Source organism: Cricetulus griseus, chromosome 2 (assembly GCF_003668045.3).
Source record: "Cricetulus griseus strain 17A/GY chromosome 2, alternate assembly CriGri-PICRH-1.0, whole genome shotgun sequence".
Classification (NCBI taxonomy): Eukaryota; Metazoa; Chordata; class Mammalia; order Rodentia; family Cricetidae; genus Cricetulus; species Cricetulus griseus.
The window spans coordinates 236,165,053-236,191,388 of NC_048595.1; the positions used below are offsets into that span (position 1 = coordinate 236,165,053).

The 26,336-nt window shown below is 38.5% G+C and overlaps 1 protein-coding gene and 1 pseudogene across 1 annotated transcript in view; both read right to left on the bottom strand.

The window, feature by feature from the left end:
- Positions 1–26,336, bottom strand: part of Thoc1 (THO complex 1) — a 44,932-nt gene that overhangs the window by 4,070 nt on the left and 14,526 nt on the right. The window contains exons 9-17 of the mRNA XM_027403639.2: positions 25,297–25,370; positions 23,223–23,331; positions 21,029–21,160; positions 4,244–4,344; positions 2,550–2,616; positions 2,302–2,352; positions 2,143–2,213; positions 1,770–1,865; positions 1,262–1,327 (exon numbers count right to left, since the gene is read on the bottom strand). Of these exons, the coding sequence (XP_027259440.1) occupies positions 1,262–1,327; positions 1,770–1,865; positions 2,143–2,213; positions 2,302–2,352; positions 2,550–2,616; positions 4,244–4,344; positions 21,029–21,160; positions 23,223–23,331; positions 25,297–25,370 (767 nt within the window). The remainder of the gene's footprint in view (positions 1–1,261; positions 1,328–1,769; positions 1,866–2,142; positions 2,214–2,301; positions 2,353–2,549; positions 2,617–4,243; positions 4,345–21,028; positions 21,161–23,222; positions 23,332–25,296; positions 25,371–26,336) is intronic.
- LOC113834490 lies at positions 20,716–20,790 on the bottom strand (annotated as a pseudogene).

The following is a 26,336-nucleotide window of genomic DNA, read 5'->3' on the forward strand; positions in this document are numbered from 1 at the left end:
TCTAAAATGGAGCAATAAACAAGGTATAGGTCTGAAAACTATTCACTCCATACATTATGATAGACTACTTATTCTATTCATTGACACAAATATGCTGCCATATGAGGGTGAGCAAAAGTTGCACAGCATTTGAAATTCACCTATCTACTAGTATTATTTTTATTTATAGAACTAACTGAACCTAAACTAATAAGCCATGCCAGAATTCTTCTATGACCCTGCACTGGTCAAGTTCTCATTCTAAAATCTGTCAGAAGTTTTGAGATTGTTAGGAAATAAAGCTTAGGTAAATATGTGTTTCTGATGTATTTTTCCCTCTTATGTAATGACTGCATTTAAACAATACTTTCTTCTTTGAAGACTTTCTAAGCTCTGCCTATCACACCTTTGTTCTTCTAGTTTCAATATTCTCATCTTTGTTTTATAATGTAGATAAATTTTTAAAGTTCACCGTCAATCTGTTCATTTGAATTTACATTATATTGTGATTTTTAATACTTGATGCTTCTTTGCCTTTTTCTTCTGTAACTGTTTCTGTTTTTTCCCGTTTACCTTTGTATCCCTCATTTAGTTTAGACATTATATATATCTGTTATTCAACATACTTAATTCTGTCTCAGCTCTTTGAGGATGTCATTCCACTGTCTTCTGAATTTCTTTTGTTTTTCAAGTTTGCTGTTAGTTTAATTTTACTCTTTTGTAGGCTCCTTTTTCTTTTTACATGTTTCCTTTTTCACATCATATATTTGGTGCTAGAAATGTCAGCTGAATGAGAAAAGCCTGTTCTTGTTTCTCAGGAAATCCCTTTTGCATCCACAAATACCCTAGACAGCAGAAATAGACACTCTCTGGTTTCCAATGCCAAGGAATTATGTCCTGTTCTTGTCTCCCACCTGCTTCCCTTCCTTTGCAGGCAGTGTCTCTGCTTATGTCAGGGACATCATGCTCAGGCTCAGGTTATTTCTGCATTTCTGTGAGGACAAACACCCAGAGTTCCCTCGGGGCTCAGACCTCACTGCTTGCTGTTAGCTTGGAATACCAAATCAATCCAAAGTTAACTCTCTCCTCTCCTCTTCCTCCCTCCCCCTTCTCTGTGAAACTTTTCTTTTGAGTGCTAAAATTTTACCTGCATATTCTACTATGTCCAAGGTCAACCACAATAAACTTTTAAACTTTTCAGCTGCGATATCACACAGCTAAGAAAAGGTTCCATTTTACTTTACTGAACACTGAGAAAACTAACAAAAGTTTTTACACTTGCCTTGTTTCTGATTTACAGGCTTCCATATTATCAGGACAGAGATTCCAAAGCCTTGTTAGCTCCTCACTACAAAATAAGGCAGACATAATTTCATATGCATGACATTCACAGTATGTTGTAAAACTGCATATATAACATAAGTAGTAGATTTGGGGGTGGTGATAGTACTGAAAGATTAGTGTCCTCCCAGTAACTAGAAGTTGAGCTACACTGGCGTAAACAGTTGTACTGTACGTGACATGGAAAAGATGGCAGAGCCTCGAGCCAAGTGCTTTGGAAGTGGGAGACAAAAAGGACAGCCTAAGTGGTTGCATGAATTCACATGACAGTTTTGAGTAATGGGTATGGTTAGCTTTAGTCACCCATTTGAATACTAATTCATGATATCTGTACATGTGAAAAACTGGAGAGTTCTTGTCCTTTTGGTTGTGAGCCCATCCCACCTGGAGAGTCCTTATAGTATCAAAATATAAAAACAGCAAGAACATAGGAAGATGAATGAACATACTTTCCAATCAGGATTTTCTTGTTGGGCCCTTTGCCTAAGAAGTCTTCTGGGGCTGCTCTTTTCCGTACCACTCTTGTGGGCTTGGTGTCTGATGCTCTGTGAACAAAACACACACATTCTGGGACTATATGGAATATGTATCTGTTGTAAGCACTTGCACAAGCCCAGCAAAACAAATAAAATCTCAGAAAAACCAAGGGAGCTACTTACTGGTTTTGCCCTAAACTATGAAAGTTTCATAGTATGGCAGAACACTTACCAGACAGAAGACAAAAATATCACATTATAGAGTAATAGATGCCATATTCAATAATACCATCAAACTGTACTTTGAAATGTCCTTTTCATGTTTCTTGTGATGACTATCATTTACCTTTCTTTCACAAAACTTGGGCAGCCTTCATTTTTCCATGAGTTCCAATTTTCTTCAGTGTTTAATATATGCTAGGATAAACAAAAGACATTTCATCTGTATAAAAGAGTACTTTCAAATTATGTTTAGTATTAAGAAAATTAGTGATTAAATACATACCTCTACCATCTTTGAAAATCTTTCTCCATCGGGGGGGTTTTCAGATAGCAGCTGTGATTAGAAAGAATATACTAAGCTTTCAACAACTTTCTGCATCATAGGAGTGGTTTGTAGGCAGAGAACCAAGAAGTGTTTGTGTTCTTGTACCTGAGCTTAACTTTATCCTTATTTTCCTATTTGGGGCTGAAACAAAGAAAATTCTAAATTTCCATTTTTTCAATCATGGGTTTGTTGCATGTTGGACTTACTTGGTAGACTGATTTTGTAGTATCTTCAATCCAGAGTGATTGCTCATCAGTTAAAACATAGTTTGAACTAGGGAAAGAAAACAAAAGCGTGTGTGAGTTAAAAGTATTCATGCTGAGGGTTATTTATGGCACCAAAAACTAACCATATTTGTTAAAACTACCATAAAAGATCCATCACAAATGTGAGGATGCCAAGAAAATTCTTATACTTCGTCAAGTGTTAGAATTGAAATTATAAAGTATAGAATTGAAGTATAAAGGCACATAAAACATTCAATTAACTGATCTGACTATAGAGTAATATTTCATAAATTTAACAGGATAAAAATCTGAGAAAATATTAACATAATACTATATATGACACATATTCAGATAGGCATGCTATATTTCCTTTAAAACTCATTCAAAATACAAACCCTAGAAAAGGGTTATGCTCCAAAGCCATCAACAATACAACTAGATTGTCATCTGCCAGGTTCTGACCACAGGCTCAAAATCTGCAGAACCATTTCATGCACATATTAAAGAGAGTACAGTGACTTAATGGCTTTTCCAAAGCTCAAAGCTTGAATTCAAACCTAGGTTTGATTCCAAGCCCATCTTCCTATGTGGCATGACACCAAATAAACATTAATGACAATTCTGAAGGAACTGCAGTAGTTGCTGACACTGGAATATGGATTCGGCAGGCAAGAAAGCAATGTCCTTTATGTAACTCACTAATTTGTATACAAGCAACTGGGTTCTGGCTTTAGCTATGGACAGGATAAGAAGAAATGGTATGGCTTTTCGTGGAGGCTTTTTAGACACAATAGAGATCCTGATAAGGTTATATGAAAACCCAAAACAACAAGGTGTGTGAAGGGGTGTGGGGGTCAGAGGTGACCCCTGAGTGTTACTCCTCACCTTGCCATTCATCTTGTTTAGGGAGAAAGGGTATCTTACTTGCTGATTAGGCTTGGCACCTGGCCAAGAAGACTCAGGGATTTCCTGTCCATATCTGCATGGCTGGGGTTACACAGTGTGCCCCACACCTGGCTATTTATGTAGGTGCTGGAGAATGAACTTGAATTCTCATGCTTGCTCCATAATTACTTCACCAACTGAGCTATCTCCCTAGTGCCTGGAACTCACCCTTATTTCAAGATTTCTTTGCTTCTTTCAGTTCTAATATCCTAAATGACCTATACTATGTAAGAATATTATTTCTTTATCATTTAGCATGAGGCAGATGATTGGGTGAGGTCACAGAGACTACCATACACGGAACCCAATGCTCCTGGACAAGCCTGGTACTCTGGAGGAGACGAACACTAGCAGATGTATGTTTTGACACTTTTCCTAAAACAAATGTCCTACATCTAAAAGTTCCCAACTGGCTGGCTGGTTGCTGCAGTAAAAGTACTTAAGGCATGTAGCCCTTATTCTCAAAATGAGTCTAAGACCAGTGGGTTCCTGTACAATTCTGACAACTTGAATTCCATACCCAGATCCCATGGTGGAAAGAGAACTGATTTCTGAAAGCTGTCCTTTCACCTGCACAAATGTACCATGGCATATGCCCTAACCCACAATGATAATTTTTAATTAAAAACTAAATTATGTGTATTTTAAAGGTCTAAAACATGAAAAATTCTATGCAAAAATTCTATTTTTCCATTGTCACTTTTATGAATCACTACACATTAGCTTACCTTTTGAATTTAACCTGTCCCTTGAGATATTGAAATAAAATGAGATACTGCAACAGGATGTGTCGCCGAAAGTTACTGTCACTCAGCTGTAAATCCATCAACTACTCAAAATATAAGCACACACAAAAGAGCACATTAAAACCAAGTAAGACTAAAAGTACAAATTATACAATTATGAAATGGAAGATTCAGTTTCCAGTAAGACAAATATTTGCTGTGAGCTCACTCCCTGCACAAGCCCAAGAACAGAACATCAAACGTTTTATTTTGACGTCTTGGCCATTTTATGATGGTGAATAAAAATATATTCTCTTTGGTCCTGACACCAGGACAACACAAGGCAACAGTTTCCCAAATGCAAAGAACACTGGCTACAGGAATGCTCCACAGAAACAGTACAACAGCAAAGACACCACTCATTTTGTAACCCTGCAAAGTGCCTGCATCAGGGATGGTGCTGAATAATCTGCAGAAATGAGAAGAACACAACATAGAGCAGAATGGGCTTGAGGAACATGAATTGCTCTCCAGCAATCCTACCACTGGTGGCCAAAAGGAACATCATGTTGATAATGCCCCTACAGAGCTCAAGGGTAGTTGAAGACGTTCCACACACTTTTATCTGCCCTTTTGACCTAGAGGAACAGTGGGAAGTGTCTTCATCTAAATGAATGTTCAGCACAATATCAGAAAGTCCTACTGATTGGTTTCAAGTTCAAAGTCCCAAGTTCTACTGACTCAGCTTCATCGGATGTTTCTAAGATAGCCTGCCACAACTAGGCTGTTCTTACCAGCATCTTCTTTCACACTGATGGCTCATGCTTAAGCTATACATTGTGGTTTTAATATAACTTGGCTTGACCTCAGCTCTGGGGATGAATATTTGATGTTACTCTCCCACAGGAGAATGGCACATTAGTAGTCTTCCTCTCCTGTAGATCCCAACTGACTTGACTGGCATTACAAAGGCTCTCAGAAGCTTCTGGCCTTCAACTCCATTGACAGGCACACGCTCTCTCTACTTTGATGCTTGTTGCATGGTCACAAGTTAGGACTAGTAGTGACCACCCAGTCTCTTCAGCTCTGGAGTCTTCCTCTTACAGTCCTGTCCAGGAGGAGCAATGACAACCTCCTATTGTTTTCAGGGCTCACTATGAGCAGCTCCCAGTGTGCCCTGTCTTGGTCCCAGTCTTAGTCCCTTGAGCTCTTCATTCTCTGCTTATCTGTAAATCCCACCCTTTTTTATTATAATTAAATTATGGTTTAGTTGTCAGAAAGTTTTTCCTTAAGGCTTTGTAGGCCAAGAAGTACATTATGAGTATTGTGTAGTTCTTACACAAGCACTTAAAACGTAGTAACAAAATGGAAAAAGCAACTAGTGGATCAGATTTAGCCAAAACTTTCACTTTTCAACCATTTTCTTGCCAACTTACTAAACACTCTTTTGTACCTGTCTGTCACATCCACCAAGCACACATCTTGATTACAGTAACTGTAGTCATATTCTCTATATCAACACTATGGTTCTACCCAGAATGAAAGTGAAAGTGTCTGAAAACAAATGACAAATTTGGCTGGGCAAAGGGTGTCAATACTCAGATGCCCCAAGGGGAATATCGTTGTTTTACTGAGCAATCTTTCTTTATTCTTTAAGGATATTTCTCCTATTCCCTGTTGCTCTCATTGGTTGATTATAAAAGCTAAACTGGCCTATAGCCAGGCAGGAATGCCAAACCAGAGATACAGGGAGCAAGAAGGGTGGTATCTATAGAGGCTCCAGCCAGCCACCCGAAGCAAAATGCAAGAGGACTGGCAAAGCCATGGCCATGTGGCAATACATAGATTAAATAGAAATGGGTTAATTTAAATGTAAGAGCTAGTTAATAAGTCTGAGCTATAAGTCAAATATCGTAATTAATATTAAGCCTCTGAGTGATTATTTACAAGTGGCTGTGAGACAGGATGGGGCAGACAAGCCTCCCTTTACAGTTCCCCACAGCCACTATTTAAATATTTCCACTTTCCAAAAACACTACTTACCACCCTTCCTCAATTTCTAATTGCCTTCATTGGGAAAAAACAAAACAAAACATCAAATTGGAAGCCATTTGTTTCCTCCCCAAAGTAAAACGTAGCTGTACCTAGACCTGTTTTCTCAACTGCTTCTTTTGCATGTTCCTGGTCACAGAAAACGCCGTTCATCTGAACAAAGCCCTATCTGTGTGTCCCAGTCTAACTGAGCCCCGTTGGTTACCCCTGCTTCCTGACCTCTCTAACTTCCCAAGATCCACTTAAAATTAATTTCAAATGTTTAAAAGGCATAAACCATATCACCACCTACTTACTTGTTTGACATTTGTTTAAAAAATTACACTCTGAAACTGCTGAGTCCCTGTCACCACCATCCATATTCCTATTCCCTTCTCCTGCTATGGTAACCATTCCCATGTATTTGGTGATTAGGATTCTTATGCATATTTCATAGTATTAACACATACAAAGGCAGCTCTAAACACTGCAGATGTATTCAATCAGTATCACATTCAATCTTTTGTAATTCACAATACTGGGTTTGAAATGTACCCACATTAATACATGGAGCTTTCAGGGACTAGCAATTTTTTTCTGTTTGCAGTAGAGTACTTTAGGGTAGGTGAACTGTAGGATCTCTGTCCACAACTATTGATCTCTACACTCATACAAAAGCAGCCAGACAGTATGTCTATGAAGGAATATGGGCACATACAGTAAAGCTTAATTTACAAATGAGCCATATTTGCAGACCATTGTTCCAGGGCATTCACTGTGACTTTAAAATACAGCATTTTAAAGTCAATACAGCAAGTCTCCTAACTTCTCTGAGTGGGTGTATGATTCTCTAGGACAGTGGTTCTCAACCTTCCTAATGTTGCAACCTTTATTACACTTCCTCATGTTGTAGTAAGTTACCCCCAACCATAAAATTATTTTTGTTGCTACTTCGTAACTGTAATTTTGCTACTGTTATGAATTGTAATATAAATGTTTGTGTTTTCTGGTGGTCTTAGGCAACGCCTGTGAAAGCTGCATCCCACACCCAAAGGGGTGAAGAACCACTGCTCTAGGAACTACAATTACTAATAGAATTTTACAGCTGCAAATAAATTGTTATTTAAAGTGGTTTATTTAGTTTTCTAACAAATTATAATTTCACATTTAGTTATACATTTGTTAAAATAATTTATCTTGGGCCTTCTTTTCTTTCTTCCTTTCCTTCCTTCTTTCAGAAACCCATGTTTGGGATACTCACAAATTTAACTATATGCAAAAAGAATGCATTGCCTCTGCTTTGTACAGATTTTCAGATCTGTACATCAAGCTTAGTGCTTTTTTTTTTTCCTTTTTTTCTTTTTTTGGTTTTTCGAGACAAGGTTTCTCTATGTTGCTTTGGAGGCTGTCCTGGAGCTCGCTCTGTAGACCAGGCTAGCCTCGAACTCACAGAGATATGCCTGCTGAGTGCTGGAGTTAAAGGTGTGTGCCTGTGGTGATATATTTCTTATGATTTATTAAAGTGTGCCTGAGGATTCACAAAGCAAAGTCAGCCACAAACTATAGAAGCCAGGCAGTGGTGGTACACACCTTTAATTCTGCCACTTGTGAGGTGGAGGTAGCCGGATCTCTGCTAGTTCAAGGCCACACTGAGCTAAGAGAAATATATCCAGTCCTAAAGAGAAACAGCTAACACAAAGATGATCTCAGTACTTGGAACCACATGCATTTAATCCTAGGATTCCTGAGAGGCATTTAAGATAGGAACAGGATCTCAGAGCTGGTATTCATCCTCCAGCCACACTGAAGACAGGAAAACACTGAGTCTCAGGATTCTGCAGCCACGTTGAGGAGAGCACAGCAGTCTGGGATTGCAGTCTGAGGTTTGGTGGAGCCAGTCTGAGGTAGAGGTGAGAGCTAGTGGCTGTCTGCTTTGCTGTTCTAATCTTCAGCTTGAAGCTTGAACCCCAATATTTGTCATGCTACATGTGCCACCACAACCCAGCACCACTAAGCCATCCTGCTGGCCCCATGTAGTAGTAATAGCAGCAGTTGCTTCGGCTACTTCTTCTAATTATTATTATTGTTTGGAGACATAATCAGGCAGGCCCTGAGCTCATGGCAATCATCCTGCATCATCTTCAGTGCTATAATTATAGGTACAAAGCACTTTTCCCTGTATGAATGTAGTTTTCTTTTTAATTGGCATGTCTATTTCCATTCCAGTAATTCCATCTAAATTTTCCTTGTATTCTGCCCTGCCCACATAAAAAAATTTAAGGATCTTTGATACAACCAATAGAATTACAGAGCTTAGCTACACACATTGCAAATGAACTAGAATGGAGAAAGATTCTTCAAGTAAAACTCATTATTAAGAAACTTTTCTGGAGGACAAATATACCAATGAAAATGTGGTCTATCTCAGGGCATCTCTGTACATGAGAATCTGCCCTTAGTGAGGTAGAGAAGATAGAGGGCTGCTTTTGTACGCTCTGAGCTACCACAGAATGTTTCTCTCTCTCTGAGATGTGTTGAGTGCAACAGTGACAAGGTTATCCCCATAAACAGTAAGCAATACAAGCTGCTCCTGCAAAGGACCTGAGTTTGGTTCCCAGCACCTAGGTTGCATAGCTTACAACTTGGAACTCCAACTCAAGAGGATCTGACACTTCTGGCTCTCTCCCTCTCTGTCTCTCCTCCTCCTTCTTCCCCATTCCCACATGGAATTAAAAAACAAAAGTATAAAAGTTATTGAGTACCATCAAGTGCTTATATTTTGATAAATTGTTAACAATCTCTTCAAAGTGTGAATGCTTCTGATGTGGCCACTTTCTCCATAGGGATCACAGCCATATGTTTATAGAGTAGTATATAGTAAAGAATATGCAAATGGAGGGTTTAAGAGAACTGAACTATAAAATGGTTTTCAACTAGGAATAGGCAACTTTAATATACTTCACTTAATTGAGTTATAAAACATTTGCTAAAAAGAATAATTTTTATATAAAAATGAAATTATAGATTTTATTAGTATCTCCTCTTTTTTTTTTTAAGTTAAACTGCTTTGAGAAGCAAGGACAGCTGAGTCCTGTAGTCCAGGCAGCATCAGCCTTCAGTTCTGGTAGAACCTGAGACAGACAATAGGACTATGCACTCGAGGACACCCACAAGTATTCCCACATTCGAATACTTGTAACCCTTTTTTCCTTTTCCTTTTCCAAGTTAGGGTTTCTCTGTGTGGCTGTCCTGGAACTCACTTTGCAGGCCAGGCTGGCCTAGAATTTGGAGATTTGCCTACTACTGCCTGGCAATGTTTTGTTTTTTAATAAAAAAAATTATCACGTTAAGCCAGGGTTTCATGTATCACATGGTGGCCGACAAGCTGCTATATGGGTTGAACTCCTGAGCTTTCTGCTCTCATTCACGAGAGCTGGGATTACAGGCTGTTGCAGATCAAACCCAACACTTTCTGTGTGAGAGCAAGGACTTTACTAACTGAACTATATCTCCAGCCCAAATGAACTTTAAAAAAAAAAGCTTTTTTTTTTTTTCAAGGTTTCAGTGTCTCTACTGAGTTAAGACAAATGTCTGTTGAAGGCAACAGTTGTCAAATCTCAACCACTTTAATAAAAAGTCAACTTAAGAATATAGTAACAACAACAACAAAATGGTGAAACATGTCTGTAAGACCAGAACATCGGAGGCAGAGGCAGGAGGATTAGAATATCCTTGGCTATGGAGCAAGTTTGAGGATAGACTGTGATACATGAAATCCTGATTTTAAAAAGGGGAGAGTGGAATCCATATTCTTCAGTACAATAAACAGAAAAAATTAATTTCATTTCTCTTAAGACTTTGAAGCAATATAAAAGATTTTAAAAAAAGAAATAAAATAGAAAACAGAGATGTCAGTACTACATTGAGCAATTAATGTTCCTGGATTATTTTGCTTCACTAGCAAGAGAAATAGACTTAGTGTTTGGACATATAGCCTGAGCAACACAAACTGTAGAGATCATGCTTATGGGTGTTAAAAGTCAGACTCAGACTGGCCTGACTCTTCACTACAAAGATTGTAGTAGCATCCTTGCCAGGTATCAGCTTCTGACTCCCCTAAAGTACAGAGCTTTGGGGTAATATTCCCATCAAACTGGGTCACAGGTATCTTGTAAGTGATAAATATCACCAAACTATTTTTCTAAACCCACTCATTAATGAAACGACAAGCAGTGTTTGATTTTACTGACTAGAATTTTCTGGCAAAGATGAAGGTAACTATATCCCTGAAAAAAAATCTTATCTTTCCTATGATTTATCAAATCTATCCTCTATCAGCAGAAACTCTCAGGCTGCAGGCTGCCATGTACTTAGCTGGGGTGACTTTCTGGAGAATGAATGATATTTTAAAGTATAGAGACGCTGTAGGGCTTCCTTCAGTGGAACAGAAAAGCCCGTAAAACACTGCATTCCACAGATAATGCACTACTAGTGATTTCACTGGATATTTGTAGTGATTTATTATTATTATTATTATTATTATTATTATTATATTTGGTTTTTCAAGACAGGGTTTCTCTGTGTAGCTTTGGAGCCTATCCTGACACTCACTCTGGAGACCAGGCTGGCCTCGAACTCATAGAGATCCACCTGCCTCTGCCTCCCGAATGCTGGGATTAAAGGGATGCGCCACCAACGCCCGGCAGTGATTTATTATTTATGATTTATTAAAGCTTAACTGAGGATTCAAAAAGCAAAGTCAGCCTCAAGCTATAGAGATCAGACAGTGGTGATACACACCTTTAATCACAGCAGCTAGAAGCTAGGAGGTAGTGGTACACACCATTAGTCCTAGGACTCAGGATTAAGAGGTAGAGGGATCTGTGAGTCAAAGGCCACCCAGATCTACACAAGACTGAATCAGTCTAAAAGAGAATTATAGCTCACACCTTTAATCCCAGCACTAAAGGAGTATAAAAGACAGGAGAGCAAGTAGTCATTATGAGACATTCATTTTCCAGTCATACTGAGGAAAGGTTACAGACTGAGGCTTGGTGAGAGCTCGTGGAGACAGGATCTGTCTGAGACCATTCAGCCTGAGGTAGAGGTAAGAAGCTAGTGGCCAGCTGCTTTGCTTTTCTGATATTCAGCTTGAAGTTTGAACCCCAGTATCAGTCTATGGGTCTTATTTTTCCTGTTACACATACTAAGTAAATACTACAGTATGTAAAAAATACGATGAACGCAGAAGGTTCTAAATTTATGATCAGGTTGTTTATGAGGCAGAAAAGAAGAAAATGCAAATAAATAAAATTTAAAAACACCTAAGACACAAATAAATAAGTAAAAAAAAAAACCCAAGACTCACTCTTTTCCGAGTGTGCGCACACACATACACGTGATCAGTGTGGGGTGCTCTCGGAGGCCAGAAAACAAAGTACTACACATCTCCAGGAGCTGGAGTTACAGGTGGTGGTGAACTGCCCACCTTGGGTGCTAAGAACCAAATTCTGGTTCTCTAGAAGAGCAGCAAACAGTCTTAACTTCTGAGCTGTCCCTGAAGCCCCTCACATTGTTTCAGACTGTAAGTTTGAAGCTTCTCAAAGCTGCTTTTTACCTACTTCATGCTATTAGATAGTTCCTAACACTGGAGTTTAGCTTCCCTAATTGCTGATGAAAGAAATCCTTGCAAGACAATAGAAAATGAGACACATTTAGAAAGCTCGGACTGATATAGTGAAGAAAGGATTAAAAAAAGAAAACCCTGTAGAAATGTCTGAAATGCTTAATCCTATTAATTTCTATTACTAAAACGTCCTTGGAAATGTTATTTATGCCCTTCTCACCAGAAAAACAACTTTTAAGACACACAACTTACTATCATTTCCTGAGAAATGAACTTTTAATTCCTAAAAGGACATAATTCTTTGATAATCTCTTTTTTTGGTGCTGATTAATATTAAGTTGACACCTGAGATATTTATTTATTTATTTATTTATTTATTTATTTATTTATTTTTGAGGCATGGTTTCTCTATATAAGAGACTTGACAGTCCTGGAACTCACTCTGTATACCAGGCCGGCCTTGAACTCAGCGATCTGCCTGCCTCTGCCTCTTGGGATTAAAGGTGTGCACTATCACTGCCTAGCATTACATGCTGATTTTAATACAAATATATTCTAAAGTTATTTGTTACTCCACCTTTTTCCTATTACAAGGTTTGCACTGAGCTTAAATTGTTCACTGAACACTTATGCTTTCCCTTTCCATACTACATTGTCATTATACAGTGCTAGTTTAAAAATCAGCTGTTACATTATGTTTTTAGTCAACAATAAATTGTCATGTTGAGTCTTGGCTACCCCTATACCCTCTGCCCACTGCTTAAGGTGAGTGTTTGAGTGTGACAAACTTCCCCCACTCCCCCCACCGCCTTGGAACATCCTGGGCCTGCAACAAGTATAAAGGAACTGCCCAGGCAGGACTGACCACCCAGAGTCTGGCCACACCTCAGTCTTAGCCTGCTCCTCTGCCTTCGACTTGAGACTTGGACCGCCTACGACCTTCGCTTGAGTGAGGAAAACACCAGGAGAAGCTGGACTACACAGGCCAGCAGACACTGAAGTCTTGACCCACCTACCCCAGCAGGAGACAAGAGGAGAGGGAAAGGATGGGAAGAACACACTCAACAACAGAAAGACCAATATGACACCACCAGGATCCAGGGACTCTACACCAAAAAGACCTGAACATCCCAAAACAGATGAAACAGATGATAAGGACCTTAAAAACAACTTTACAGAGATGTTAGAGACCCTCAAAGAGGAAAGGAGAAACTCCCTTAAAGAAATGGGAGAAAAAACAAAACATTACAGGAAATGGAGGAAAAGACAAACCAAAAAATTCAAGAAATAAACAAATCTCTTAAAGAATGCAAAGAAAGTCAAGAAAACAGCCAAATAAGTGAAGGAAACAATTTAAACAGTTCAGTGCTTGAAAGCTGAAATAGAAACAATAAAGAAAACACAGAATGAGGGGATGCTGGAAATAGAAAGGCTGGATAAGCAATCAGGAACTAAGGATGTGAGTATGACCAATAGAATACAAGAGACAGAAAAGAGAATCTCAGTTGTTGAAGACTCCCAAGAGGATATATAGTAATCGACCAAAGAAAATCTCAAGTCCAACAAATCCCTAACACAAAATATCCAGGAAATATGGGACACCATGAAGAGGCCAAACCTAAGAATAATAGCTATAGAAGAAGGTGAAGAAATACAGCTCAAAGGTACAGAAAACATATTCAACAAAATCAAAGAAAACTTTCCCAACCTAAAGAAGGATATGCCTATGAAATTACAAGAAGCTTACAGAACACCAAATAGACTGAACCAAAAAAAAAAAAAAAAAAGGGTCCCCTCGCCACATGATAATCAAACACCAAACATACAGAATAAAGATAAAATATTAAGAGCAACAAAGGAAAAAGGTCAAGGAACATATAAAGACAGACCTATCAAAATTACACCAGATTTCTCAATGGAAACTTTGAAAGCCAGAAGGTCCTGGATAGATGTCCTACAAACACTAAGGGACCATGGACACCAACCCAGACTACTGTACCCAGCAAAGCTTTCAATCATTATAGATGGAGAAAACAAGATATTCCATGACAAAACCAGATTTAAGCAATACATATCCACAAATCCAGCCCTACAGAAAGTTCTGGAAGGAAAACTCCAACCCAAGGAAGATAAATACACTCACAAAAACATAGGCAATAGATAACCCAACATTACCAAACACGAAAAGAAACAGGAAGGCGAAATCCACACACAATGACACAATCAACAATAAATCCAAAACAAACAAGAACCAACAATCAATGGACATTAATATCCCTCAATGTCAATGGTCTTAACCTGCCTATAAAAAGATACAGGCTAACAGAATGGACACAAAGACAATACATCCTTCTGTTGCATACCTCAATTCAAAGACAGAAATTACCTCAGAGTAAAGGGTTGGGAAAAGATTTTCCAATCAAATAGACCCAAGAAGCAAGCTGGTGCACCAATCCTAATATCTAACAAATTCGATTTCAAACTAAAATCAAAAGAGATGAAGAAGGTCATTTCATATTCATCAAGATGAAGTCTCAATCCTGAACATCTATGCCCCAAATACAAAGGCACCCACATTCATAAAAGAAACACTACTAAAGCTCAAATCACACGTAAAACCTTACAGATTTACAGTGGGAGACACAACACCCCACTTTCACCACTAGACAGGACCACCAAACAGAAAATTAACTAACAGAAGTTATGACCCAATTGAGATTAACAGACATCTATAGAACATTCCATCCAAACACAAAAGAATATATCTTCTTCTCAGTGCCACATGGGACCTTCTCTAAAATTGACCACATACTTGGCAACATAGCAAACCTCAACAGGTACAAAAAAATTGGAATAACTCCCGGTATCTAACTTTAAAGTTAGAATTCAACAACAACACAAATTGCAAAAACCCTACAAAGTCTTGGAAATTGAACAATGCACAACTGCACCATTCCTGGGTCAAGGAAGAAATAAAAAAGAAATTAAAGACTTCCTAGAATTCAATGAGAATGAAGACACAATATACCCAAAGTTATGGGACACTTTGACAGCAGTGCTAAGAGGAAAGTTCATAGCACGAAGTGCCCACACAACGAAACTGGAGGATAGTCACACTAGAGAGTCAGCATCACAACTGAAAGCTCTAGAACAAAAATAAGCCAGGAGTAAATGCCAGGAAATAATCAAATTGAGAACTGAGATCAATAAAGTAGAAAGAGAGAAAACAATACAAAGAATCAATGAAACAAAGAGTTGGTTCTTTGAGAAAATCAACAAGATAGGCAACCCTTTATCCAAACTAACCAAAAGGCAGACAGAAAGCATGTTAATTAACAAAATCAGAAATGAAAAGTGGGACATAACAACAGACACTGAGAAAATCCAGGGAATCAGCAGGTCATACTTTGAAAACCTGTACTCCTCAAAATTCGAAGATCTAAAGGAAATTGACAATTTTCTTGGCTAGATATCACTTACCAAAACTGAATCAAGAACAGATAAGCAATTTAAATAGATCTAAAAACATCCCAGGGCCAGATGGTTTCAGTGCAGAATTCTACCAGAAATTCAAAGAACAGCTAATATCAATTCTCCTCAAAGTGTTCCACACAATAGAAGCAGAAGGTTCATTGCCAAACTCTTTTTATGGGGCTACAATTACCTTGGTACACAAACCACACAAAGACACAACTAAGAAAGAGAACTACAGAGCAGTCTCCGTCATGAACATTGATACAAAAAAATACTCAACAAAATACTGGCAAATCGAATCCAAGAACACATCAGAAAAATCATCCACCATGATCAATTAGGCTTCATCCAGGGATGCAGGGATGGTTCAACGTATGAAAATCCACCAATGTAATCCACCATATAAACAAACTGAAAAAGAAAAACCACATGATCATTTCACAAGACGCTGAAAAAGCCTTTGACAAAATCAAACACTCCTTCATCATAAAGGTCTTGGAGAGATCAGGAATAACAGGAACATACCTAAACATGATAAAAGCAATATACAACAAACCAACAGCCAACATCAAACTAAATGCAGAGAAACTCAAAGCAATTCCTCTAAAATCAGGAATAAGACAAGGCTGTCCACTCTCTCCATTCCTCTTCGATATTGTACTGGAAGTTCTAGCTAGAGCAATAAGACAACAAAAGGAGATCAAGGGGGATACAATTGGAAAGGAAGAAGTCAAACTCTCACTATTTGCAGATGATATGATAGTCTACATAAGTGACCCGAAAAACTCTACCAGGGAACTACTATAGCTGATAAATACCTTCAGCAAAGTGGCAGGATACAAGATTAACTCCCCCAAAATCAGTAGCCCTACTATATACAGATAATTAATGGTCTGAGAAAGAAATCAGAGAAACATCACCCTTTACAATAGCCACAAACAACATAAAATATCTTAGGGTAATACTAACCAAACAAGTCGAAGACCTGTATAGCAAAACCTTTGAATTTTTGAAGAAAGAAATTAAAGAAGATACCAGAAAATGGAAAGATCTCCCATACTCTTGGATACCATAGTAAAAATGGCAATCTTAACAAAAGCAATCTGCAGATTCAATGCAATCCCCATCAAAATCCCAGCACTATTCTTCACAAACCTTGAAAGAACACTACTCAACTTTATATGGAAAAACAAAAAAAAAAAAAAAAAAACAAGGATAGCCAAAACAAGGAACTTCCGAAGGCATCACCATCCTGACTTCAAGCTATACTATAGAGCTATAGTAATGAAAACAGCTTGGTATTGGCACAAACATAGACACACAGACCAATGGAATCTAATTGAAAAACCTGATATTAACCCACACACCTACGAACACCTGACTCCTGATTTTTGACAAAGAAGCTAAAGTTATACAATGGAATAAAGAAAGCATCTTCAACAAATAGTGCTGGCATAACTGGATGCTAACATGTAGAAGATTGCAGATAGATCCATATTCATCGCCCTGCACAAAACTTAAATCCAAATGGATCAAAGTCCTCAACATAAATCTAGCCACACTGAACCTCTTAAAAGAGAAAGAGGGAGGCATCCTTGACAGGAGACCGCTTCCTGAACATAGAGCCAGTAGCACAGACACTGAGATCACAATTAATAAATGGGACCTCCGGAAACTGAGAAGTTTATGTAAGGCAAAGGACACAGTCAACAAGACAAAATGGCAACCCACAGAATGGGAAAAGATATTCACCAACCCCACATCTGACAGAGGGCTGATCTCCAAAATATACAAAGAACTCAAGAAACTAGTCACCAAAACACCAAATAATCCAATTAAATAGTGGGGTACAGAACTAAATAGAGAATTTTCAATAGAGGAATCTAAAATGGCTGAAAGACACTTAAAGTGTTCAACATCCTTAGCCATCAGGGAAATGCAAATCAAAACAACTCTGAGATACCACCTTACTCCTGTCAGAATGGCTAAAATCAAAAATGCCAATGACAGTCTATGATGGAGAGGACATGGAGAAAGAGGAACACTCCTCCATTGCTGGTGGGAGTGCAAACTTGTATGACCACTTTGGAAAACAGTATGGCAGTTTCTCAGGAAAACAGGAATCAGTCTACCTCAAGATCCAGCAATTCCACTCTTGGGCATATACCCAAAAAATGCACATTCATACAACAAGGACATATGTTCAACTATGTCCATAGCAGCACTGTTCATAATAGCCAGAACCTAGAAGCAACCTAGATGTCCCCCAACTGAAGAATGGATGGAGACAATGTGGTACATTTACACAATGGAGTATTCAGTGGGAAAAAAACAATGAAATCTTGAAATTCACAGGCAAATGGATGGTACTAGAAGAAAACATCCTGAGTGAGGTGACCCAATCACAGAAGGACAAGCAGGGTATCTACTCACTCATATATGGATATGAGACACACAGCAAAGGATTATGAGTGTATAATCCAAATCACCAGAGAAACTATGTAACAAGGAGAACCTCAAGAAAAGAAAATATGGTCCCCCAAAGAAGGGGAGGGGATCAAGAACACATGAGCAAAAATGGGGAGCATGGGGGGTGGGTAGAAAGTGGGGGGAGGGGTGGTGATGGGGGTAGGTGGAGTGGGAAGGGTAGAAGGGGAGGGGGTAGAGAACAGAAGAGATCAGGAGGACTGAGGGGAGGAATAGAGGACAGCAAGAAATGAGATGCCTTGATAGAGAGCCAGTATACGTTTGGAGAGAGGTCTGGCACAGGGGAAATGTTCAGGCATCCACAGGGATGACCCCAACTAAGAATCTAGGCATGGTGGAGAGGCTGCCTTTGATGCCCTTCCCCAATAATGAGATTGGTGTACCTTGGTTGCCATTCCCAGAGCAGCTAAGCACTGAGCCATACTCCTAGAATCCAGTTGCAGAGAGGGAGGAGGGATGACCCAAGGACCCAAGACTGAGCTGGAGAAACCCGCAGAAAGAGTCCATCTAACCTAGTGAGAGCAGATAGACCCTAGTCGTAAAGCTGGGGAACTAGCATTGGACTCAACCAAGCCCTCTGAATGTGGATGCCAGCTAGTCTATGGGACCGCTGACAGTGGAGCCAGTCTTTAACCCTGAAGCACAAATGAACTTTGGGAGCCCATTCCCTATGGAGGGAAACTATTGTAGCCCAGATACAGGAAAGAGGGCTTAGGCCCTCCCCCAAATAATGTGATGGACTTTGATGGTCCACCATGGAGGGTCTCACTATCCTTGAAGAGTGGGTGGGGGTGGGTGGCTTGGGAGGTCAGTGAGGGCATGGGAGGGCAAGGGAAAGGGGGGACTGATATGTAAAATAAGATTGTTTCTAAAAGAAAGCAAAAAAAAAAAAAGAATTCTAATAAAGAAAGGTGAGGAAAGGAAAAAAAATGTCATGTTTTCAACTTTTGTGCTCACTGTTGTTTTTTGTGTCCCACTCCTCTCTTCCTGCATCCCAGCCTCCTTCTTCCCGAGGTCCCTGTTTCATTAGTTTTTCAAATGAGGATCTTTAAGTGGGAAGCTTTCGGTCTTTGAGTGAAAGTAAGTGTCTTTTAGTTGTTAGTCTTGAATGTATTTAGCTGGGTTTAGAATTTGACAATTGAGCTGTGTTTTTGTTTTGTTTTTACTCAGTACTTCAATATTTCTTTACTGTTTCAGGTAGGGATGGTTGGTCAGTCTACAATAGCTGTTCTTTCTCGTGTGAGTGTCTTCCTTATGTTTGGTGGCTTTTAGAGGTTTGCTTTACCATACTGAAGTGTACATTTGTCTTTTTCTGCTTGGTAGCAGTAGTATAGTTTGATCCTGTAGATTTGGACTATCTACAATTCTTTTCAACACAGTTTCTATGCTATTCCCTCCATTTTGTTCTTTAGAAATCAATTCAGATGTTAGGTGTTCTCAATATATTCCATGACTTCTAGCTGTTCTTTCACTTAGTGCTGACTTGCATTCTGGACGAAGTTCTCATCACTGTCTTCAGCATTAGGTTTTCTTTTAATCCTCGATTCCATCTATAAATTAATCCTGTGTCTTATATTCTGGTTTCAATAATCATATTTTTTATTTCCACAACTCACAATTATTTGTCAAGTCCGATTGTTCTATTGCCTTTATTTCTATTTTCCAATTTCTTGTCTTTTTTGATGGCTACTATCTCATCAATTACCTCTGGGTATAATAAACATATATATGAATGATACATGTTGATATAGTTGAATATTACCTGTAATAAATATGTATGCTTGAATAGTTGATTTTGCTGGTGATCTTTTACTACATTTCCTTAGACTTCAGAGTTTTAACTAATCAGAGGGTTTGAATAGTAAATGTTTCTCTTGAGGTCCTTGCTTACTTCATTTTATTTCAGCCAGGCATTGGTGGCGCACACCTTTAATCCCAGCACTCAGGAGGCAGAGGCAGGCAGATCTCTGTGAGGTCGAGGCCAGCCTGGTCTACAGATGAGTTCCAGGACAGGCTCCAGAGCTACACAGAGAAAGCCTGTCTCAAAAACAAAAAACAAACAAACAAACAAACAAACAACAACAACACAAAAACCTTAAGTTTCTTTCTTCTCTGTTGTCCACCCATCTCTATCTAGTAGTTCTGCATTTACGTCTATCAGGGCAGAAAGTATGAAGACGTGTTCTGATTTCCAGGCAGTTTCTTGTAGGTGGCATCATGTCTGTATCACTGAGTAAGCACACAGTCACAAAGCTGTGGCTTTGTTATTCCTGGGTTGGTGACGTCCTATAAAACAATGGCTCTTGGCAGAAGTTGGCGGTATAGGTAAACTACACCAGTCCCCAGCTATCAGTACATGGCTCTGCCCTGGTCCAACAGGGAGCACACTTGGCCTCTGTTACTTACAGTCAAACGTGTGCGACTCCATCTGGTTTGGGTAGAGTCCATCAGGCCACGGCTTCAGTTTCACTACCATAACTTGCTATTTGCTTTATTTAATTATTTGTTGTCCTGTCCCCCTGCCCCCCAAATAGGGTTTTTCTGTGTAACCCTGGATACCATTGAACTCATTCTGCAGACCACACTAGCTTGGAGATCAAAGTTCTACCTGCCTCTATCTCCCAAGTGCAGGGACTTAAAGGTGTGTACTACCACCACCCTGCATAACTTGCAATTTCTGATCTACGGAAATATTTTTTTCTGGGAACTCAGCTTTATCTTTTTGGTGTTCTCTTTTTATATTACTTATCATTGCTATATGCTTACAGCAAAAAGAGTCAAACATAAATTCAATGTGACACTTGGAACAAAACTCACTAAAATGCATATAAATCAACAGGAAACTTTAAAGCTATATGAAAAATAAACTGCAAAATATTTTTATACAAAATAAATTCTACACTTGATCTTAGCCAAAAGGCCGAGAAGCGATGTACAAAATAAATTCTAACTTAAAATTTAAAATATATATACTTCCAAGTCATTCGGTCTATTTATTCTAAGTAAGTACACTAAGTGACTTTGAAGAGAGCAGCTTTGTAATCAAATTAGTCCTATTCAAGTAAGAATGGAAGTCTCAAACTAAGTAAAAAACAATTCTACTGAACATGAACAAACTACACACTTTTAGAACAAAATCCCTCGTACTTAGTGCAAAAGAAGACTTTTACCTTTTCACTTGTTAAAAACTTTGCAAAGTATACATGTTCTCCTCCTGTTTTCAATTCTTCCATCTTTTTCCTGGAGGCTTGAGTATCATCTAATTTATAACTCTTAAAAACAGCTAACACTTCTTCAGAATACTGCAAAGAAAAAAAAAATAGTTTTCTTTGACATTGTTTAAAAAAATTCATTTAGCGATTTTCTGTATCAAATACTTAGAATTTACTCCCAGTTAACCAATGTAGAATGTAAGGCATATTTTTTCTTAAAGGCATAAAAAAATTCTAACAGCAATATGGGGGAAAATGCTTTTTATGAGATTTCATAATACTGCAAAAGAGGGAATAAACACTATTCCTTAAGAGAACTGCAAGATTTGTATAGCATTTTGAAAAGTGTCAAGCAGCAAAGAAAAAGAAAGGCTTTTGCTAGAACCCCTGGGGGTCAACTGTCTTTGAGACATAAATCTTAAGCACTGAAATGTCTTATTTATGGCATAGTTCCTATGTATTACCTCCTGTATAGCTGTATAAACTATCTCACACAAATAGTACCTAACACAATGTAAATGCGATGGAAATATTAGTTACAAGAAAACAGTCTGCATGTATTCACTACAGATACAAATGTTCCAAATATTTTCAATCTGTGGATGACTGATGCAATAGGTGCAGAACCTACTGATATGAGGAGCTGATTATTTGTAAAAATTTACCAATGAATGTTTTTTGCTAAGTGACTATGATGTTACTGCATTCTAAAGACTCACATTTATATAAAAAGGCCTTCAGTATAGGACACAGCTGTTGTACCCAAGACCTCATTACCATTGTGGTTATCTCCACAAGAACCGAAGACCTGTCAGCATTTGATCTTGTACTGGGCAAGAACCCTTAAGGCCCCATGCCTGTCTGATGGTCTAATGGTTGTTGGGGGAGGGGAGAGGAAGAGGAATCATTTTCTTCAGGGGTACAGCCACTGATTTCACTGCCATACTCCAGTAAAGAATTCCTCCCATATGCATGCAAGCAAATAAACTTAGGTCAGATGCCAAAAGAAGACAGGAAAGCAGGCAGAAACTTGCAGGAAGAGAGAAAGAGAGAGAGTGTGGGGAGGGGTGTAAGGGAGGGTGATAAAAAGGATTGGGAGTAAAAATGCTTAAAATTCATGTATGAAAACTGTAAGAGAACTTTTAAAAAGTTAGCAGTAAAACCAATTGTTTAACCAGCTATGGAAACCTCAAAAATCATTTATGTGCTGATTAACAAAACAATGAGAAAACAATTCCTCACCATTCTGAACTCAATATGGATGGTGCCATTCTTCTAAACTGCATAAAAGTTAACCTAGAACACTTACCATGATACTTTAAAAACTATTTATCTGTATTTTCTTATTTGGATCACGATCTGCATTTCTAAAAAACAAATATAAAGATTCTTCTAAAATGGGTTTGGAATGTTTTGTAAAGGAGCAGACAGCAAGTATTTTGGGCTTTGTGGCACATATGGTGTCAGTTCCAACTATTCAATTCTGCTACACTGCAGAAAAATTACAGGTAAATAAATCAGCATGGCTGTAGTCCAACAAACCTCTTCACAAAGCATACTGACTTGGCATGGGACTATATTTTTATGAAGTCTATTTTAATAGGACAACTTAGCCGGGCGTTGGTGGCGCATGCCTTTAATCCCAGCACTCGAGAGTCAGAGGCAGGTGGTTCTCTGTGAGTTCGAGACCAGCCTGGTCTACAAGAGCTAGTTCCAGGACAGCCTTCAAAGCCACAGAGAAACCCTGTCTCAAAAAACCAAAAAAACCAAAAAACCAAAAAAAAAAAAAAAAAAAAACAATTGGGCAACTCCTTTCCTGCCATCTTCCTGTTGCCTCCCAATAAACCCTGCTCTGTGCCCTTCAAAAGAGACTTCAAAGATAGAAGACATCCTGAAAAAAAAAAAAAAATCACCAATTTATGTTGACAGCAATTACTATTAAAAACAAACCCTCAGGGCTTTAATTAAGCCACGTAAAGCTATACTACAAAATCAGTGGTTAAGAATCATTCATAATTTAGTTTCTATATATTATACAATGTGTACAAAGCCATCAGAGACAGAGTTCTATAGTGAAAACTATTTGGGCAAGATAACTAGCTCGACCATTATCTGTGAGGTATCAGCTTTTGAAGTCGGACTGGTAACTCACCTTGAGAAAAGTTTTCCAAGAAATCTTCTCATAGCATTGTACTGGGTTCCTGAAGTAATCCTGAAGCGACCAGAATTTTCTATATAGGTTGTAATCAATTGGAATAGAGCTATAAAATAAATATTATATTAAATCACTTAAATAGTTTATAGCTATACAAATGTTCTTTTCCTGGGCCACAAAACCTTTTCAGACGCTCAGAAAAGGCTTCTATCTCCTAAAAAAGCATACATTCAAAAATAATTACAGACTTTGATAAACAATCTGAAGGGACTCGAAGCTTCAATCGACCCTCTGTATACTGGTAGAACTCCTGAATTTTGACTAAACAGAAGACTATTTAGAATGAAAAACTAATGATTCTTAATCTTTCTTGCTGCTAGGACTGCCCATGTGAAATGAGTTGGAGGAAGTCATATGTGCAATATTTGGGCCTTGTTTTACCAACTGTCTTGTCCTTTCCCATTGGTGCCAATGTAGAAGTGGCGGTACGCTATATTACACTACAGGAAAAGGGGCAAATGTGTGCTGGAGACAGAAGTTAGACGAAATATGGGTTCCTAGACTTCCCTGTAAAAGTACTATCCTACTAGCCCTGGTGTGCCTCTTTCAAACTTAACACAATTTGAATGGATAACTATCCCGCTATTCTAAACAATGCTAGTATGAGACAAATATGTGAGGAACAAATCGAGTTAGTATCACAAAAATATGCCTTTTCTCTAGTGACTTCATTACGGCATTACTAATTCAAGTTCCAATACAGCTACTATACTATGTGGGACCAGGGGATTTATCATAAGAAAAACAGAAAGTTAGCTCTAGGGGAGAGAATCATGCAACCATTTAGATGTTCATTTTTGTCTCAGTCCCTAGAAGATCCAAATATAATTTAATGCTTGACATCAATAGGAGTCTTTTGTTTATGTAAGGGCTAGAGAGATGATTCAGCGGTTAAGAACCCTTACTGTTTTGCAGAGGACCTGAGACCTCTGTAGCCTCCAGAGGCACTTGCACTCATGTGCACATACCTACAGACAGACAAACACACATACCATAACCAAAAATAAATCCTTTTTTAAAAGGGATCTTTTGTTCTTAGCTACATTTCTCTGTGTGTGCAGGTGTATTTGTGCTCACAACGTGTGTGTCTATGTGTGAGTACAGGTGCATGTGTGACATGAAGGACAACCTTGGGTGTGGGTCCTTGCCTTCCACCTTCTTCCAGGCAGGGTCTCTGTTGTTATTTGCAGCATACACTAGGTTAGCTGGTCTGTGGACTTCTGGGTATTCTCTGTAGGAGCTCTGGGGGTACAGGTGTGTGCTATACTTCTTGGTTCTACATGGGTTCTGAGGATTCAAACTCAAGTCCTCAGAATTCCATCTCTGAAGAAGAATTTTATTCAATTTGCTGATTATCATTTTCAACCTCCTTTAATTGGCTTGGTGGTGAGGTGCCTTACAGAATCAATTACACCTGTTTTCTGTGGTGCTGGGGATCAAACTCACACCCTATAGTATAGGGCACTACATTGCCTTTGAGATACACTCCAATTTCAGAGTAAATTTTGAAGCAGTATCAACATACTGAGAAACTTTTATAGCTCAGGCACTAAAACATCTACTTGTCAGTTATATTCCCCACTCCTAGATGTGATGTTTTTTTTAAGATTTATTTATTATGTATACAGTGTTCTGTCTGCATGTATGTCTGCAGGTCAGAAGAGGGAGCCAGACCTCATTACAGATGGTTGTGAGCCACCATGTGGTTGCTGGGAATTGAACTCAGGAACTTTGGAAGAACAGTCAGAGCTCTAAACCTCTGAACCATCTCTTTAGCCCAAGTTTAGCTACATCCTTTGCCTCATTTTTCTTTTCTTTTCTTTTTTTTTTGGTTTTTCATAACAGGGTTTCTCTGTAGCTTTGGAGGCTGTCCTGGAACTAGCTCTTGTAGACCAGGCTGGTCTCAAACTCACAGAGATCCACCTGCCTCTGCCTCCCAAGTGCTGAGATTTAAGTTGTGCACCACCACCGCCTAGCTCAAATCAGGAAATCTTAAGCTCTAAAAACTCACCAAGTTGTTGGGGCTTCATCATCTCCCATTTCACCTTCTTCTACATCCATCCCTTCCTCTCTATCTTCAGCATGCTAAATAAAACAAAACAAAAACCACTCTGTCATGAAGTAGTCATTAAGCAAAAGATGACACACTATATAATTAGATAATTTACATACTTATACACAATTATTATTAGGGAAGTCTAGTTATAATAATTGTTCAAACAATGGGAATTTTGAATGACAGGAAACCAAGACTAGCATGACAATATCATAATATGGCCTGGTGTAAAGATACAAAATCTTCAAATTTTCCAAATATTTTTCATCACTGAAACAAAGATTAAAGTAATAATAATAAATAAAAGCTAGCAAGGGTGTAAGGCTGTAGGAGATGGACAGGCAGTCTTTACTTGTCACTGGCAGCAGTACATATGGATGTACCTTTTCTGTGAAGTAACAGTAGCTATCAAAATGAAATGCCACATACTTTGACTAAGGAGATACTTACTACATGGGTTAGCAATCATACATACATACAGTTCACTGTAATGTGAACAAGTTCTATTAGAAGTTATTTGAGCTGTACATGGTGACACAAGCCAGAATTTGGGAAGTGAGCCCAAGGTCATCCTCAGCTACACAGAGAGTTCAAGATCAGCCTGGGCTATGTGAGACCCTGACTTAAAATTAAAGATAATGTCTACTGACAAGGAATTATTGTACATCCATCCTGGAATTTAATCTGTAATTAAACTGACATATCAGTTTAAAGAAGATGAACTTAAGATCTTATTTGGGAAAAAAATACGTTTGTATAAGTACTCAAAGTCTTGTAATAATGTTCAAAGTGGAAAATACTTCCCCTCTATAATGTATGTTCCTTATGATTATGACCATAAAAGAAATGAGCACAGCTTCTCTAATACCCACTTCAACAGAGGACAAGCTACTCAATAACTCAACACCATCTAACTTTGATTACAGTCACTACACTTTGTATTTTAATACTGTTTGAAATTTTTACACAGAATGCATATTACTTCCATATATAAA